This window comes from Enhydra lutris, unplaced genomic scaffold, assembly GCF_002288905.1.
Source record: "Enhydra lutris kenyoni isolate GAN:26980312 unplaced genomic scaffold, ASM228890v2 scaffoldscaffold42, whole genome shotgun sequence".
In the NCBI taxonomy this organism is placed as follows: Eukaryota; Metazoa; Chordata; class Mammalia; order Carnivora; family Mustelidae; genus Enhydra; species Enhydra lutris.
This window is the reverse complement of record NW_019154126.1, coordinates 16,511,030-16,530,303: the sequence shown is the minus strand read 5'-3', so window position 1 is coordinate 16,530,303 and position 19,274 is coordinate 16,511,030. Positions and strand designations below refer to the sequence as shown.

The following is a 19,274-nucleotide window of genomic DNA, read 5'->3' as shown; positions in this document are numbered from 1 at the left end:
TTTTCATTCTCAGTCTCCCTGTTATGCTATCAGTTCAATTTTCTTGTGAAGTTTTTTTTGATAGTTCATTCCCATTCCTTTTGTAATCATTTTCACCTAGTGAAGCAAATGAGATAATTTTGCAGATTGTACCACTTTACTTTTAAATTAATCCATTCTTTTTGAGAGAATGATTCTAATAGTGTGGTCAAGTACTTAGAAATCAGCAGGCTACTAACTTCTCTTTAATTCAGTCTGTTCCATTGATTCCCTGATCACTTGCTGTGTTACTCAGGGTGAAATTCTTCCTCCTCGCCCCCCGCCCCCCAATCAGTTCTCTAGTCCCTGGCACTGAGAAAAAGAACTCCAAGATTTTTGCATCACAACTTTGGATTCTAAAAGCCTCATTTAATAAACTTCTGTTTATGTTCCATGTGAATATGATGGTGTATTTATTTATGATTCATACATTTTTCACTGTGTATTGGGACTACTGAGGAATTAAGCTGTATGTCAGGGACTTATTCAGAAAGACAAGCCATTGAATAAATAAAGCATGCCATGCTTTTTTACTTTGGATTATTATTCTAGAATGATTCCAGGGGGAGGTAGATTATAAAAGAAAAATGGTTACCTGGATGAATATAAATCCATAGACCTCTTCATCTGAAAAATATGAAATGCCACTTACAGATTTAAATTACATATTTTCAGTTTGTGTTATTTTAAACTGTGATAAATACTGAAAGGATCTATCTGGGGTAAATTTGTAAATTTAAACAAATTTTCAGTACTAGTTAAGTGAGTAATTTTCATTAAACATAGTCTGTCTCTGTCTCTTATCTCTCTCTACATGTATGTATATATACATATATATGTCTCTCTCAAAGTATTCTGTGGGCTATTTTAGAATACGTAAAATATTTCAGAACACATAAAAGCATAATCATTTTTCATCACTTTAAGATTGCAGGGATAAGATTGTAATGTTACTGAGAAACTACTCATGATTTCACCAATTTAAAACTAGCTATTTAACTGGAGTGACGCTTAGTAAGGCCTGCTTTTGCTGCCTACGGAAGGTGCGCGCTCTGAAACAGCACTCTCGGTCCGACGAGGTAGCTTTCGGCCACAGGTGTGGCACCACGTGTCTGCTTGTGCTGTGAGTTCCTTGAACGTGGTCCTTCTACTTCTTGCTTCGATGGTGAAGTGGCCGGATGCCTTCTGTTTCCCATACTGTCAATAACTATGATTTAATTTGCCTTCTCAGATTATTTTTTCTCATTCGGCAGAATCCTTGATGTTTCTTAATAATTCGATTCCTCTCACGGGACACTTAATCCATGACACGTAGAAACACACTTACATAATAGGGTCGTGTAGGGAGAAGGTCGTGGGCATGATGACATTTTACCAGTAACTTAATTATGGGTGTTGTATTGTGTGGGATCGCTTTCTTTCACGTAGGACTCTGACAGTGTGAAGTTGCTCATGCAGCTGTGTCAGTGTACTTTGTTCTTACCTTTGAGCTGAGAGGATTTTTATGTTTGTTTAATTCCAATACATGGTAGTGGGTAACCAAAAATCACCTATGTAGTAATGTTTTTTACCAGTCACTAAGATGTATAGACTCTACAATACTATATACTATATATGTGTGTGTGTATACACACACACACACACACACACACACACACACACTATACACTAGTAGGTATTGATCCTCAAATAGTGTCATTTCAAAAGGTGATTTGAGTATTATCTCCTCTAATTATTTTTGCAAGTTGGTGGACTTGACCTTAGTAAAACGTGTTGTACTATACTTAATGCTAAAAATTAAAATGAAGTTAAAGAATGACTCTCTTCATGAAAGAAACAAATTTAAGTTTGCAGGAATAACAAGTGAAAAAGGACCCTCGCTCTCAAGTCCGTTTATTTCAGTCCAATCACATATTTGGTATAATTAACATCTGTCTGAAAAAAAGGATCTGGATCTAAATTTCCTTTTGCTTGTATTCTATTTTGCAAAATCTTGTTAGAAACAAGAGATTTGTTTGCCTCAGCTAAAGTAACTCAGTGTTGGTCTGTCGAGACCTTGCTACTAGTTACGGGCTTGAGTGTGCATTGGCGAATCCTATCTTCTCTATTTTCTAGGAGCTTACAGTGTACTAGTAGAGAGAAGGTGTGTATATACGTAACAGTTACGGAGGAGTGAGATGAATGGCCCCAGAACAAATAGCAATTACTGTAAACATCTAAAAGAGGAAGCTCTTTGGGTATTTTATGTTTTTTTTTACCGGAAAGCCTGTATAGGACACGGCAAAGTGTATTCTGTTGGAAGATGTATATCCATATCTGGGCTAAATAGGAAATATCTTCAACTTTAATTTTGACAGGATTCTAAATTTGAGTATCTATATGAATGTTATCTCTAAATATTAGGATTATGAAAGAAAAATCTAAGCTTTGGACAGGCCCAAAATAGGTTCATAACAATTATTAACAGGATCATCATGTAGAATTTATGTTAGCTATTAAGTTAGTCACAGCGCCAGAACTAGGTAAAGATTCCTATGGTCCCATAATGTTTGCTGCTTGTCCCAGGGTATCTATAATCTTCTTTCTCTCAGGCAAGACCTTAGTATTCTAGACCAGGTGCATGGATGATTTTTGCCTTTTTTCTCCTTATTGGTCTCTAGAAGTTCATTGAGGCTTTCCTTTTGACCTTCACTTGGAGCACACGTTGACAGGATTTGAACCATTGACATTTGAACCTGTCCCTGGCTTTCTCCTATTTGTCTTCAAATGGGAATAATGGCAACAATTTTTTTACTTTTGGGAAACCTAACAAGTTTTAAAATTAAGAATATTAGGCACCATCACATGCAGATGCCCAGATTGGAAACTTTGCTATTTTTCTTTGCCTGTGTACAGTGCGCTGAGGTTAACCTTCCCTGGTTACCTGCGCTCTCACGGGGAGATGGGGTTGCCGTCAGCTGCGTCCCAGCTGACTTAGAAAACTGCCAGAGCTGTCCACGACCACACGTTCAGCTCTGCTGCACACTGCGATGTCCACTGAACCATCGGGCGAGCTCTGTCCGAAGCAGTTCGAAGCAGAGAGGGAAGGACATGGTTTGTTTCGGAAACAGAATCCTGACCCCCAGAAACAATTTCTTTCATTTATCGAGGGGCTCCCTTGCTGCAGTTCATTTATACTGTTGTGCTTTCGGTGTTGGTGTGATTTTCAAATGTATTAATAACGACTTAATGCGCTCTGTTATCAGGAAGTCTTTGTAAATATAATACCAGCATTAAAACAGGAGGGCATTGTGCATGGTGGAAATACTATGTGTGTAATGATTTGCATTCTTAATGTTCCAGAACCCTGGGGTTGTTAGTAAAGCGATTGGAGAAAGGTGGTAAAGCTGAACAAGAAAATCTCTTTCATGAGAATGATTGCATTGTCAGGATTAATGATGGCGACCTTCGAAACAGAAGATTTGAACAGTAAGTGCGTGATGGCTGCACCGCTCTCTCATGCTTTCGGCGTGAGAGAGTGTGGTCCGCTGAAGTGCCCCAAACAACATGTCTGCGTCTCTGTCTGTATACCAGAGAGGAGTATGTTCTGTCATTACCTGGCTTTTAAAAATCTAATCAAACTCCAGGTAATTACTACCATTACACTATATTTCAAAATGCCCTCTGACCGACAGAGCGCTTCTTAAAATATTACAGGCACAATTTAGACTTCATAGTTTTGCTACTTCCTCACCTTTTGGATAATTTGCCAGCATGCTAGATTTTATTATACTTTACCTCATATTTCCAACTTTGTTGCACGTAATGAGTCCCTGTATGAATAAGCAGGGAGAGCTCCTTTGTACTGTAGTGTGGTCTACTTAGACTTTCTTTGTCCTGACTCAAGTCCTTATGCAGTTGGAAAGAAGAAAGTTGTCCAGTGCCTATCAAACAAGGCAAGAATGAGCAGAAATCAAAAGGACTTCGTGTAGGATCTGAGTAGGGAACCCGCGCGAGGGGCAGCAGGTTCTCAGGCTGCTCCTGGAAGTGCACCAGGACCAAAACTCTTCACATTATGAGTTCCTGAGGCCACCCTGGTGTTCTTGAGAATTTTGCATACGCAGACTTGCGCTCGTATTGCTGATTTCTCTAGTTTACTAAATATATTTATTTCTTCAAAAACTCAAGTGGTCCCGTGTAATAAAATGTAGTTACTTCTTAAAAGTATTGAATGATGATGTGGAGAGAAGACTGTATTTAATTTCTCTTCCTGTTGCAATTATAGTACCTCTGTTGTACTTAAAACTATTACTTAATAATTTGTGATCGAGAACACAATATCTTATCTGTAGTTACAGATAATTTTGTCATTTTTATTAAGAGAACGAGAAATTTATATTTGGAGAAACAGCGATGCTTCTGTCAGAGCTCGCAAACTTGATTGATAAATGGGATATTAGAATTTTGTTTTTTCAGTTTCAACAAAGTCTGTCAGTTCTCGTTGCTTAATTAGCATACGTCATTAAGCTCATAATATCTTCTAGGCTGCCAATCTCAGTTTGCTGATTTTCATTCTTTCTCAAACCCAGAGCACAACATATGTTTCGCCAAGCCATGTGTACACCCATCATTTGGTTCCATGTGGTTCCTGCAGCAAATAAAGAGCAGTACGAACAACTATCCCAAAGTGAGAAGAACAATTACTATTCAAGCCGCTTCAGTCCGGACAGCCAATATATCGACAACAGGAGCATGCATAGTGCAGGACTGTCGGCCCTGCAGAGAGCTCCCAGACCGAATCCCCCGCCGGAGCCCATAGACTCTCACCCCCGACTTCTACCTCAGAGTACGCACCCGTCCGGAAAACCACCGTCAGCTCCGGCCCCAGCACCGCAAAATGTATTTAGTACAAATGTAAGCAGTGGTTATAACACCAAAAAAATAGGCAAGAGGCTTAATATCCAGCTGAAGAAAGGTATGACCCACCTTGTTTTGTTTTATGGAATTTTTTATTTTATTTTATTATTTTAAAGATTTTAGTTATTTGAGAGAGAGAAAGCATAGAAGGGAAGAGAAAGCGGGAGAAGCAGACTCCCTGCTGAGCAGGGGAGTCCAATGTGGGAACTCAGTCCCAGGACACTCGGATTGTGACCTGAGCTGAAGGCAGTCACTTAACCGGTTAAGCCACCCAGGTGTCCCTATGGAATTTATTTTAAAAATCAAATCAGCTATCCTGTTATTACAGGAAAGAACTGATATAATGACTTAAAGTATTTAAAATTGCAGTTTTTATGCTTTTCAGATTCATTTTGCTATATGAGAATTAAAGTATGAAATTCAGATTTAAAAACAAGTTTCTGTGAAGAAGGTAGCAGTTTCTACTGTGGTAAAAATTTTTGGTAAAGGAGGAAATTGGTTTCAGGATATACTGTTAAACCCAAAACAAGAGCGAGGACTTGACTGTTTTGATCACACCGCTTGATGTCCAGACATAGCTCTCAAAGAGGACATTAGCGCTCCTCCATTTTAACCCCATCATTTTGGTAAGGGCAAGTGATGGATTGATTTGAAGCTGTCAGTGGTTCATGGTAGAAAGTAATTTCACCCAGCAGGTGGCTCCTTGTCTGCTACTTTCCCAGAATATTACACTGCTTTCCTTCCTTAAGATGACAAGGGAAATTCTGATGGACCTTGCTAAATCTTTACTATGTACACCTAATATCAATTTATTTATTTAAGTATCCTTTCCATAGACTGTGTACCAGAAGCATGCTTTTCCATCTTGTTCTTGACAGCTCAAAGCAGACTGCTTGGCTTGATTTTCTGATTTCCGAACACCGTCCCCTCCAGGCACTGGGTTACACTTTTGCTGTTAATCATCCATTTTAGCTGGGGTTCTGATATATATTTTAAAATCATCTCTTTCAAAATGGTGTCGTAAAGAATATTTCTCTTTTTATGAGCTCAGCCAACTCCTACAGTTAGGTGAAAATGCATCCAAGAGAGGTTGAGTGATTTCCTCAAGTCGCATGGCGTTGACAGCAGATTTTTACAAGAACATTTTCCATATCCTGACATTTAGACCGTTCTTTCCGTTTGGAGTAGGGTTTACAAGGTTGTAAACTCTGAGATTCCTATTTCCTTTCTAATCATATTCTTTCATTGAACTTTACATGAACCACAAACTCCTTATTTCTGGTTACTGACTTTTAAGCTCCAAATACTTGGTTGACATGATCAGGAATTGACAGCTTTACTCCATTTTTGAAACCTCTCACAAATGCAGAGTTATGTCAGCATAAACCCCTTTTAGCTTTGTTAATTTCTAAATGAGATAAGTATCAGATCCTATCTTCTTCTTTCCCTAATCAAATGACAGGCCCTTGTTTTTAAGCAAAAACACAGTAAGAACCACAAATGGAATTGTATGAAAAAATAAAATTCTGGGGGCACCTGGGTGGCTCAGTGGGTTAAAGCCTCTGCCTTCGGCTCGGGTCGTGGTCCCGGGGTCCTGGGATCGAGCCCCGCATCGGGCTCTCTGCTTGTCGGGGAGCCTGCTTCCCCTCCTCTCTCTCTGCCTGCCTCTCTGCCTACTTGTGATCTCTGTCAAATAAATAAAAATAAATTAAAAAAAAATAAATAAAATAAAATTCTGCTTGGGATCTCTCAATGGAGGAAAAATATTTTACTTGGCCATTGTCATAAAGATATTAGTTCATAAATATCTTTGCCCTTTTACACTAACAGGCGTATTTATTTAGTTAATTACAGTTTTTTACACAATTATATTTTAACAACTTAGGATACAATATGAACTTTTAAATGAAGTGAAATTTGACTTGCCATTAAAAGAGGCATTCTTTCAAATGCAGAAATTAACAGTTTATTTTAGTAGCATTTTAAAAGATAGGTTACACTGACATAGCTAATTGAGAAAGACTGTGCTCAATCATCAAGATCAGAAAAGTGGAAACTGGTTTTCTTTTAAACATTTTTTCTGACTTTTGAGTATCCTCATAGCTCTATCTTGATTTTAATTTACCAGGAGAATGTGTGACGAAAGGCAGAAACCAACCGTGCATTGTCAATACTTACAAATACTTTATATGAAAAATAAATTTATGATACGTAAGAGTGAAGAATGCTGATTCTCTTTGATTAGTACTGAAGACAGTTATTTTAATAATAATGATTGTATGAGAATTGAACCAGCTTTCATTATAGCTAACAGATAAGATTTTTACCAGTTACAGTTGTTACATGTAACATTTTTAATGAAGTACATGAAAAACATAGGGTGTGTCCATGTTGAGCTTTAAGCAAAGTTCAGAGTGAGCTGACATGCTTTGAATGACAGTTCTTTCATAAACTGAGATCAGTTCTATGTGCTAAATGGAGAAGACTTCATGATAATGATTCTTAGGCATAGTTTAGGAAGCATAATTTAGGAAACATGACAAAATAGAATAGCCCTTATGTACTTGCTTTCATAAATATGATTTCTTAATATTTATTGCCATTTTCCATTCTCAGATACCCTGCTCTTTTATAGAAATTAGCTTTTTAATAAAGTCAGAAGAGAAGGTCAGTAATCTGTTTCAGTCAGTGCAAAATGTTTTGTTGGCTTTGCTAAATGAAAATTGATATCTATTTATCTTTCTTTTAAAGGTCATTGCCTGAACTTTTAGCTTACAGATTTAGGGGTTATTGCTGATATTTTAATAGTATTGAGGTTCATATAACAATCAGTCTTTGTAGTTCATAAAAATTAATATTGCAAAAGGAGAATAATTTAGAATTCTTTCTTAATAAATGTTATTGCAAGTCATTAGAGTTTCATGAAAGCACAGAGACATATGGAAAACTCCCAGCAGAATAATTAGGAAAATTTCATATAGACAAGATGCCATTCAAGTCTTCAGCACAGAAGACTCAAGAAATTAACAGTCCAGGCATATTAAACTGATTTCAGACTCAAAGTAAATGAATGTTTTGTTTGAACTTGAGAATATATATGGTAGGTTTTGCTACAGGTGTAATTCTGGGGTGTTTTCTTCATATCAACTTTATACTTCTTCTTTAACCCACATTTTCATTCATAGTTACTTGCCCATATTTATTTACTTACAGATTTATACTCTTGCTTCTAGTTTTGTACTGAGTGCTGCATCAAATTAATGTATCCTTTCATAGATTTTTCACCTTTATGTAACCCTCTCTTCTTCCCACATGAACAAGTATTTGTCCTACTGTCACTTTGACTGAAATGGAACCTAAGATCCTAAAGAGTAATTTTTTAAAAAGCTCTGATAGAAATTAATCATTATTAGAAGTGTTATAAAAATGCTGTGATTCATTAGAAATTTGTTATAGTCTTGACATTTTTTTCTTGGCTCATTTTGGCTTGTTGTGTGTCAGTTCTAATAACATGTAACTGTTTTCTATACTGCATCACACTTACGAGTGCCTGTCAAGAAAGCTGCTGAAGAACCTAAAATTGAAATTATGCAGACCAGCACAGTGATCTGTAAATGCCTTATTGATTTTAGTATCTTTAAACATAATATCATGGTCCTTACACTTGGTAGCTACGATATGAGGTGGTGTCTTCCCTGGATAATTTGCCTTTGTTTTTTAATTTTTTATTTATTTTTTATTTTTACAATTTGATTTTTTGGTTAAGAAATATACATGTTAAGATTTAGGTAAATAGAAGAGAACTAGACAAATATAATATGGTTCATCCTATCAGTAAATTGTTCTAATTACAGTATTGGGAGGTTCTGTTATCTAGAAAAATCTCTTTTTTCACTATTTCTTTTCTGTCTTCCTGACCATTTTCTCTTTCCTTGCTCCTTCTCCTACCCTTTAAATCTGGATACCATGATTACACAATATTGATATTTGAGGTACTATGGGTTTTAACAGAATTTTTTTCCACATGGAGATACTAAGTTTATTTCACATCAAACATTTTGACCAATCTAAAAACTTTTGGCAGTCATATTGGTTTACTACCTTTCATCTGTCTTGGACTAGATTCCCATTTCTTCTTAAAGAATTTTGGTATATAGCCTTTTAAACCTTCCCTGATTTAGTCTGTCTTGGGAGAGCTATTCAGACTTCGAAAGTATTGAAAGCAATGTAGGCCATTGTGAAAATTACAAAATGTCCAGCCGAGGAAGAGAATAACAAAACCTTTCTGTAGCATATACCTGTGAAATTCAAGGTATCTCATTTTATTTATGTTTTCTGTTGTCGTTCTCTGTGTAGGTACAGAAGGCTTGGGATTCAGCATCACCTCCCGAGATGTAACGATAGGTGCCTCAGCTCCAATTTATGTGAAAAACATCCTCCCAAGAGGGGCTGCCATCCAGGATGGCCGCCTCAAGGCAGGAGATAGACTTATAGAGGTGAGTGCCTTCTCTAAGTCGAAAGTTCCATAATTCTCAAGAACTTCCATTTTTAGGGGCCAGTTCTTTTTCACCTCTTCATAAATATGAAGTTAAATTATATATGTTAGAAGTGTGCATCATAAAGCAGTGTATTTCTGCTTTACTTCCACTTGTTTCCATGTTATTTGATGAGAAATATCTTCTCATTGAGTGTACTCATAAATTTTCAGTTACTCAGACATTCGGTTTATGAGGTAACATAACATTTCTCATTATGTAAGTACAGTGTCTGTTAGGTTCTATTTCTAGATGGCTTCAAATTTATGTCTGGCAATATAGAAATGATATCTACTTTGTAATCAGAACAGAGACAAACGAAGTAAATGAAAACAGTGTGTCTTGATGAGAGGAAATTTTGAAATGGCAGCATGGAGAATGAATTGAGACATAAAAATCAGATGTCAGAAAAAAAAAAATTTCCTTTCTGTACCTCATGAGTTTCGGTTCATTGGTCTTTGAGGCCATCTCAGACATAGATAAACATACCTAGACATTTCTGTGTGTGTGATTGCTTATGTATGTAGAAGTAAAAGGAAGAAAGATTGAGAAAAATAGATTAGTTGCTTTTCTTAGTGTTTTCTTCGGAAAAAAAGTGTCTGTATTTTTAGCAGCAGATACCGCCTTTCCTAATTATTAACTAGTATTCAAACGCTAATGTTAAACTACATTTTTGTGGCATTACCCTTTCTTCTTTACTTGTAGCTTCATATGTGGTTTCGAATTCCCTAGATCGAGCTCTTCTAAAGATTTCTTGAGAAGTAATAGAGCAGAGGATTGCCTTCCAGATTTTTCTATGGCTACATATTGGGCCTAGATTTCTTAAATCTTGCCCTTTTCCTTTGTGTCTTGTTCTTGTGATACCATTTTTTAAAGGGGCACTGGTAGAGGCTAACTAGAAGGAAAGATTCGAGTATAAATTATGTTTAGAGTGTTGTTTCCAGAAAGGGCCACTTGTCCTTGGGGCATAAATTGAGTAGTATTGGGCCAAATTTGCCGTTATAGCTTGTTTTATGCAGTAGGAGGCTCAGCTGGGACTTGAATGTAGTTGTCTTTGCCTCTGAGTCCAAAAATGTCTTTCCTCCTCTTTCTGGCACCAGCCCCACTTTCTCTTTCCTCCCATAATTACTTTACTTCCAACACATTACAAAGGCTTTTGTTTTTCTTTTTGAGCAGTGAGAAGAGCCTAAAACCTCTGTTTCTTCAGAGTTAGGCTCTATTTTCTGTAGCTATCTTCTTTATTTGAAACTACATTTTCACACATCTTAAACCTAACTTTCTAGTATCTGTAGTTGCATCTACACAACGTCAACAGTTTTATGGGCAGTTTTTCTGAGCATCTATGTATTTGGAAGCGTACTTAAAGTATCAAGTCACTCTTTTTTTTTTTTTTAAATCTAGAAATTTTTCCTTTCTTTGAACCTGTTACTAATCAGTTTTGTGCAATCACTTAAATAGTAGTACACTGAGCAGTAGAAGATGGTTTTTAGTGGAGAGGGAAAGTTCCCAAAACGTATTTTAACTATAGGGTGATTTTGATATCACAATTTAAATAATATACTTTATTGTCGTGGACAAAATGTTATTTTTCTCTAAAGTGAATACTATCAAATAGGTTTTAAAAGAAATTTGCACTCTTATTTTTTTAAATATATAGTGCTTTCTGATAATGTTATTATTCCTCCTAAAGGTAAAAATAATGAGATTCCCCAGAAATTGGTTATTTCAAATCTCTCTTTCTCTCTCTTTTTTTTTTTTTTGTAGGATTCTCTTAAAAATATTGAAAAATATTGAGGTATTACTACCTCAAAATACTGCTACTCCTCCACAAATATTATTTTGCACTCTTCTTTAATGTGTGTCTTTAGGGATGAAAATTGTCTTTATAAGTTTCAGTGAAATTTCATTGAAAGTTTTACCAAAATACTTTTAGTGTGCTTCTTCTCTAATAGCAGCACCTTTTGGTTTGGGTGTAAGATAATCTATGATACATAAGGCCATCAAGATATCTCAGTCCAAAGCCATTAAGTTTTGTGTTAACATAATAATTTAGATATATTTGTTTATTACTGGTTATTTGTTAATACTCTGGTGGCTGTGGCTTTTGGCTTACTAATAAGCGCTAAAAGATTTCCTACTTCCTGTCTAATTTCTAGATACCTAGGTTATGTTTCTTTACTAGCTACAACAGCCTGATGGTTGCCAGATCATGGCAGAATTTCCCACGAAATGCGCTGTGCTCTGTAGGAGACATGATACATTCTAGGATGTGTGTCCTTTTTTCTGTCATATGTTTGCACAGCATTGCAGCTGAAAACTTTTTATTTGTTTTTAGGTAAATGGAGTAGATTTAGCAGGCAAATCTCAAGAGGAAGTCGTTTCCCTGTTGCGAAGCACCAAGATGGAAGGGACTGTGAGCCTCCTGGTCTTTCGCCAAGAAGATGCCTTCCACCCAAGGGAACTGGTGTGTAAATTTAGAGCAGATGCAAGATTTCTGATGCACGCGAGCCAGGGATCTGGGCTCGCCACCTGATGGCCAATGTTCATCAATACATTTTCTAAATAGTTTCTCTATTTTATATTTCTTTTAGCCTTAACTTAGCATAAGCATTCTTTTCTTATATTCGCTCAGTTTTGAAGATAGATATCCATAATACTGAGGGTAGGAGTATTTAAAAATCAAAATTGCAAGGATATTTTCTAGGACAGCAAATGTTTATTAGTGAACGCTTTCAGATGGACTGATTGAATACAGAGACGTTGATTATTTCATAACTGTCACTTCAAAGGCTGTTGTTGAAAACTTGCCATCTTCTCCACTGCATACGACAAATGTTCATATTTCAGATTTTCATAGTAATCTAGCTAAGCCAAGTAAAGCTTCTTGCTTACTGTTGTATGAAAAGGAATACCTTAATTGGAGTATTACGATTGAAAGGAAGGAGACCTGAGTGGTAATAAGCCCCATGGCCGTTAATTACTAATATTGACATTATTTGAAATGACATAGATGAAATTAAAAGGCATTTGTTTGTAGTTCATTTTATTTTTTAAATGTGCATCAATATGTCTAAATATAAGAGGTATTTACATAGTATTGGTGTGAATGAAATATGTATACTAAGTTGACATAGTTTGAATGTTTTTCTGCAAGAAGTGCCAGGTTTCATTTATTATGTAAAAACAACATAATTGGAGGAATCGCTTTTATCTTTTGATGTGGTAAGAAAATTGTTTTATTTCCAGTACAAGTGATATTTTAAATATTTCAAAACAGATTTTAGTTGGGCCATTTTAGAGCGTTTGACATCTCTTTCAGTCCGCTTTTAGCTTTAAGCAACAATTAATTCGTATATACTGGAGTGGCATGGTTTTAGGGTCACAGTTCCCAGACTTTTCCTAGTGCCCTAAATCTCTTAGGCTAATATTTCAAGGTGGATGTGTCGTGGTTAATAAAATTTTCCTTTTGTTGTGAGCCAGATATGTTTGAGTGTAGGAATACCCCATCCCCCGGTTGCACAAATTTACTGTCATTTCATGGAATTTCCGATTGTGGTAGGAAAGCATTGCCGAATGTTTTAAGTAGATTTTGAAAATTATAAAAAACGTCTTTATTTCTATTTTAAAACGTTGAATGCATTATTTCCCAATTTAAATTCGGTTTTCCCTTTTCCCCCCACTGTTATCCAATTTCGTGCTTCAAATGCCACCTGATCCTAAATCTGGAGATGTCTCTATTAAATTGTAAATGAGCCCTTAAAAAAAAATACTAAGCTTTAGATGTGATTTGATGAAGCTTTAATTCTTCCTCAGTATATCTTAGCCTGGGTAATACTTAGCATCATCAGATTGCCAGAGCTTCGACACTGCTCGTCAGCAGCCCTTCCCAGACTCCGTGCCAGCATCTAGCCAGCTTAAGGTTATTCAGGTTCTTCTTGTCCAATTTTGATCTTCCAGGCTTCTGTTTTCCCCTTCTGCTGCCTAGTTTTTTCTCCTTGGTTATTTAATTTATTGCTTGTGAGCTTTTCATTAAGGAGTGAGCCAGTAGGCCGTCAGTCTATTATTCATGTTGCAGCTGCTTTTTAAGATTTCAAAGACTAAAATTCTGAAAACTTAAAGGGGAGGGGGTGCATTTAAATGATCTTTGAATCCAATTAACAAAACTCTTTTCCTCTGTTTGGGGTCTCTGTGTTTAAATTCTCTGTCTAAAACAAAATACTGTTACCAGTACGTGCCTCTTTTATAAATCAACCTTTTAAATATCTATGTAATTAAAGCAACTCTATAATATGTGATAAAAATTCACATTTCTGTGTAATATTTTAAAGTATAATGCTTGTAGTTCAGATTGTGGTTCAGACTTATTATCTAGTGTAGCTATCAAATTATAATATACCTTATAACTTAGATGTAGTTGGGGAATTAAAAAAAAAACCCCAAAATTAGAAACAGTGCCATGAATAGAGAGCCTAGTCTGGTGACATTTGTTTTCCTCCAAATAATAAAGTCATGATATACTGTGAGTGAGCAAGTAAAAATTTACATCAGAAACTTTCCTTAAAACACACACCCACACACAGAAGATAATATAACCACATCAGTGAAAGTTTGGAAGACGGAGTCGTACATCATCCATAATATAATCACCCTCTGTATATTTCGTGGGTTTTAAGAACCAACAAAATTTCCTTTAAAGTCAAGCTTTGTGTCCCTGTGTGTTGAAGATGGCTTTGGTCAGTCTGTATTTATATTTTTCTTCAATTCTTCTAGAATGCAGAGCCAAGCCAGATGCAGATTCCAAAAGAAACGGTAAGAGCTTTGTCTTTTGCAGGGTACAGAGATGTTGGAAAGATAAATGGAACTAACTTCTGACTAATTAAATATGAAGTTACTTGTCCTCCCTTTTCCTGGCTCATAATAGATACTACGTAGGTTCATTAAATTCCAAAGTGGTCTCATCTTAAGCTGACTTATTGCTATTACCACAGATGGAGAATGTTTCGTGATTACTTTTGGATAGACAGGGATGGAAGAGAGGGAGACAATAGAGTAGTTTCCTGTCACCTTCACAGTAAGAGGGACCGAAAGTTGGTAAGTGTAGTAGTTTGACATAAATATAAAAGGCTTTATGAGTTGTGAAATGTTACATTTTAAGTGGCTACAAAGGAAAAAAAAAGTGAAAAAGAAAACTTGATTCAGGCACAGGAAAATAGGGAGGCCTGAAAGCACAGTAACAGTGTATCATATGCAGGAAAAATAAAGTGATATGTCAGTAATTAGGCACAACATATTAGTTGTCATAATAACTTATAGTTCTATAAGTATTTTATTATGACTTATTATAGCACATTCTAATGGAGTAATTTCTCTTAATAAAAGTAACTGCTCACAGCTTCGATTAAAATGCAAACTTAGTTGTGTCCTGTTAAAGAGACAAATTCTAATACAGACTAGAAATAAAGGAGTAAGTTGAGTTCTAACAGGCAGTGCTAATGTAATAAAAATAAGAATTGCCGTGTTAGCGTATCAGTCTCTGAAAAATACGGTTTTATTGTGGAGGCTCAGCATGGGGTGAAAAGAGAGGGTGTTTTATATTGACATACAATATCCAGTAGAAATTCTAATAGTCTTGATTCTTTATACATCAAACAACAAGGCATGAAAACACATCCCAGACTCTTATAAGTAGTGGGAAAATTTAACAACCATATCTATAGTGGGTGATGCTAGTATGTATTTTTCTAAAAATTGTCATATTAGGTGGACAAAAATTAGAATATGAAGAATTTGAATAACATACTTAATAGGTTTGGTTTCTCTTTCCACATTTATGGACAGCTTTGAACCTAATAAATAAAATGTTATTTTAAAATATTCCATAATTATAAACATGGGTGACAAATCAGACCTCAGGAAAATCGGGTAAACAGTCTTGAGAATATTATTATACATTCATAAGTATGGGTTGTAGAAAATTTATGGTCTTAATTTTTGTTCATAAAAAACGTTGGGCAATGATAACTAATCAAAATCAAAATGGTACTTGCGTATGTGTATGGTGGATAGGTTGGAAGGGAAGGGGAAATTAGATCGATTTTTAGAGAATTTAAACTGGGCACAAGTGTGATTCATAGTATTTTATAGGTCATAATGATAGCAAAATATACTGTAAAGCCAAAATACTTAAGGTAGCATGATATTTTTATGGGAATAGATGAAGAGAACACTTGAACACATTAACAATGATAGACCTGATGTATATATATGCATGCATGTTAAAGGCGGCATTTCCAAATAGTTGTAAAGCATGGTTTATTTCATGTTTAAAATAATTAGCCATTCAGTTTAAAAAGTTAGATTTCTTTTTCTCACCATACACCAAAATAAATCTCAATTGGTTCTGGAATTAAACCTTAAAAATTATGAAAGTATATTAAGAAAAAAGTATGCAAGAAATAAAAATATAAATAAATAAATAAATAAATAAATAAATTTTTTAAAATGTGAAAAATCTCTGTTAACTTTGGATAGTGAATGCCTGGCCAAGCATGGCAAAACCAAGATGTTCGTTAGATAAATAGATTTAGATTTGTCTATAGAAAGTTTTTGTATAGCAATAACCATACTGTGATATAGTGAAAAGATAAATGCTAAATGGGGGAAGTATTCTGCACTGTGACCCTTGGTGAATAACTCCCCCTTTATTGTTGGGATCTCATCCTATAGCTTTCAGGAAAACATAATGATTTCCCACATAAAGTACAGTTGACCCTGAATAAGGGTTTGAACTGTGTGGTCCCACTTATATGTGAATTTTTTTTTTTTTTTTGATAGAAACAGTACCTTATTGTAAATGTAGTTTTCTCTTTGACTTTCCTCATAACGTTTTCTTTTCTTTAGCTTATTTTAATGTAAGAGTACAGCAAATAATACATTTAATGTAGAAAATATGTGTTAACCAACTGTTTATGTTATCAGTAAGGCTGTTAGTACAGTTTATGGGGAGTCAAAAGTTATATGAGGATTTTCTACTATGTGAGGGGTCAGTGCCCATAATTAGCACCTGTTGAAGTCCAGGACAACGTGAGCTAGAAGATCATGGTATAAGCTCTAAAGATAGGCGTGTTCTTTCAAAACATTTAGGCTGTCCTGGTGAAGAAATTGATGATTAGCCCTGACCTTTTCAATCACTGAGGGTAAGAAGTGGCATTGGCTTTAAATGCCATATTCCACTGAGAATTCCAAGGTCCATTTCAGCCCACTACCTATACCCAGTAGCCTCCTGTGTTCATGAGAAAATTTGTTCAGCAAATGACAATTCAGTCGTCTTAACAAAAGAGGAAATGTACATATGTATGTGTGTCTGATTCTGATTACAAATGGAAATTTTTTCTGATGAGAATTTTTTCAAGCTCAGTCAGAAATCAGTTTGGTTTTTTTCTAAATATTTTCTTTTTTGTTTCTTTTTTGTTGTTGTTTTTGTTTACCTGTTTTTAATATGTCCTCTCACATCTACCTCTGTTTCTGCTCTTCCTGCTCTGCCGTTTGGGTTGTTAAAGGCTTCATGTTGGGCGCCTGGGTGGCTCAGTCCTTAAGCGTCTGCCTTCGGTTCAGGTCATGATCCCAGGGTGCTGGGATGGAGCCCTCGCCAGGCTCCCTGCTGGGTGGGAAGACTGCTTCTCCCTCTCCCACTCTCCCTGCTTGTGTTCCCTCTCTTGCTGTCTCTCTGTCAAATAAATAAATAAAATCTTAAAAAAATAAATAAAGGCTTCATGTTACATTTATAATTTAAAAAAAATGACTTCCTGGGTCTCTGCCTCTCATTGTATCTTTTGAGGGCAAGTCATTAAATTTATTCAAGTCTTGAAATTCTCTGATATTATTTAAACTTTTAGGTAATTGTAAGCACCTTGAGAATAGATATGTCATAAAAGTCAATTAATTTGTTTATTTGGTTGATTATTACAATGACCCATAACTGATTTCATCTGAGAAATTGAAAACACATCATTAAGATATACGAATAAGTTCAATGACTAGTAGACCTTTTGAATATATTAGATGGAAGCTTCCTGTACATCTTCTAAATATTATCTTAATTAATAAGAGCGGGAGATTGTAGCTGGGGCAGAAGGGTGCCAGAGCACCTAGTTTTTGGGGTCCAAACAGACCCGTTTCAGCTACTTGCTGCTGACAGGATCCGGAGGCAGAGAAACGAATGGTAGGTAAACAAGAAAAGAATTTATTTCAGTGAGGCCAACACTGGAAAGACAGTGGACTAATAATATCTCAAAGACTGTCTTCAAAGTGCTGAAAATACTTCCAGGTTTGTAGAAGGAGAATGTGGAGCAAAGGTTGGTACGCACACATATTGCCACGTGAGCTGGGGAGACTTGGGCTCTGAGTCTTCAACCCAGTCTATCCCAAAAATCACCCAAATCTTTAAGTCTTGTTATGAGAAAGAATTACAGGACAGACACAACACAGCAGGCCAGAGACAGAAGCTAGAATGTTTGTTCAAGTGAGAGTACACTCTCCAGATGTGAGAAGGCCAGTGAGTGAGCTCATGACCCTGGGGTAGGGTCTCTGTCCTTTATTGACAGTTGTGGAATATTCACTACTTGGGTATGGATTTCTTGGAAGCTGGTTTTGAGCCTTTTCTTCCTTATTTGGGCAGGGGTTTCCAGCCTACTTTGTCAGCCATCTTGGGCCTGTCTGGTTTGATCTAGGTTCTTGTGATTCTGTTCTGGAGTGTTGCCAGGACACGCCTCTGACTTTCTCAGTAGCTGGCCATGACTTTCTTTTGCTTGGCCTCCCGTCCTCCTGTTAGAACCTAACTGACTGCCTCTAGCACATACAGGCGGGCAGTGAATGTCAGGTTGATCATTGTCTTGGATACTTGGGTGACTCAGGGGAGTCCTTATTGCCTGAGGGGGGTAGATTTAGCTCCCATCATGGTGTGCTTTGCTGGCAGGGTCTTTGCCTGAGTTAAGAAGTAAACTGAAAAGAAGAACTTAATCCACTAGAAAGTACAGATTGAGGTCAAAATGGAAATAGTTGAAGTCCTCTTTCAAGATTAGAAATTCTGGTTTCAAATTACCCATTCAAAATTGGACAGATAGCCAAATTATTTACCACGGGCTCACCACCACTTGCTCCATGTCCTGAACAAGGTCCTTTGCCTTTGAGAAGTTTATTCCCTTAATATAATGCATCTTGCGTGGGTGTCCTGGTAGGACAAGACAATACATGGGGTACTAGTCATGTTACTGTTTTCAGTCATGGTACTGTTTTCTGGTGCCCAGAAAAACAGAACTAATAGGATATGTGCATATACAAGAAGAGATTTAGTATAATAGTTGGGATCGCGTGATTGTTGAGGCCACCGAGTCCCCATCTGCGGTGTGGGTCAGCAGGCTGCAGACCCCAGAGAGCCAGTGTAGCAGATAAAGTCTGAAGTCGGTTAGCTGGAGAATATCCTCTTCCTCAGGGAGGATGTCTTTCTCTTTTATTTGTCCTGTAACTGATTGAATGAGGCCTGCCCACGTTGTGGAGGGCAATCTGTTTATTCAGAGTTCATCAGTTTAAATATGAATCTCATTCAAAAACATCCTGTGAGTTGACATATCAAATTAGCATCACAGTGAGGCGTAGTGAATTTACCTGCTGGCTATAAGGCCTTGACTTACCAAAGTGCCATTTTCTTCCTTGGCTTCAAATAGGCCTAATGCACACCTGCTTAGGAAGTCCCCAGAAGAACACTTGAGTAGGATCCATGTCAAAATACGATTTGATGTTAAACATTTTTCGGGGTCATGACATAAA

At 36.4% G+C, this 19,274-nt stretch overlaps 1 protein-coding gene across 13 annotated transcripts in view; it reads left to right on the top strand.

The window, feature by feature from the left end:
* Positions 1–19,274, top strand: part of LOC111155563 (par-3 family cell polarity regulator) — a 687,032-nt gene that overhangs the window by 411,216 nt on the left and 256,542 nt on the right. For 7 of the 13 annotated variants that reach the window (XM_022515788.1, XM_022515787.1, XM_022515796.1 and 4 more), the window contains 5 exons: positions 3,361–3,486; positions 4,587–4,972; positions 9,271–9,410; positions 11,785–11,913; positions 14,220–14,258. In XM_022515788.1, the coding sequence (XP_022371496.1) occupies positions 3,361–3,486; positions 4,587–4,972; positions 9,271–9,410; positions 11,785–11,913; positions 14,220–14,258 (820 nt within the window). The remainder of the gene's footprint in view (positions 1–3,360; positions 3,487–4,586; positions 4,973–9,270; positions 9,411–11,784; positions 11,914–14,219; positions 14,259–19,274) is intronic. The other 6 variants (XM_022515794.1, XM_022515792.1, XM_022515789.1 and 3 more) reach the window with 1 other exon arrangement.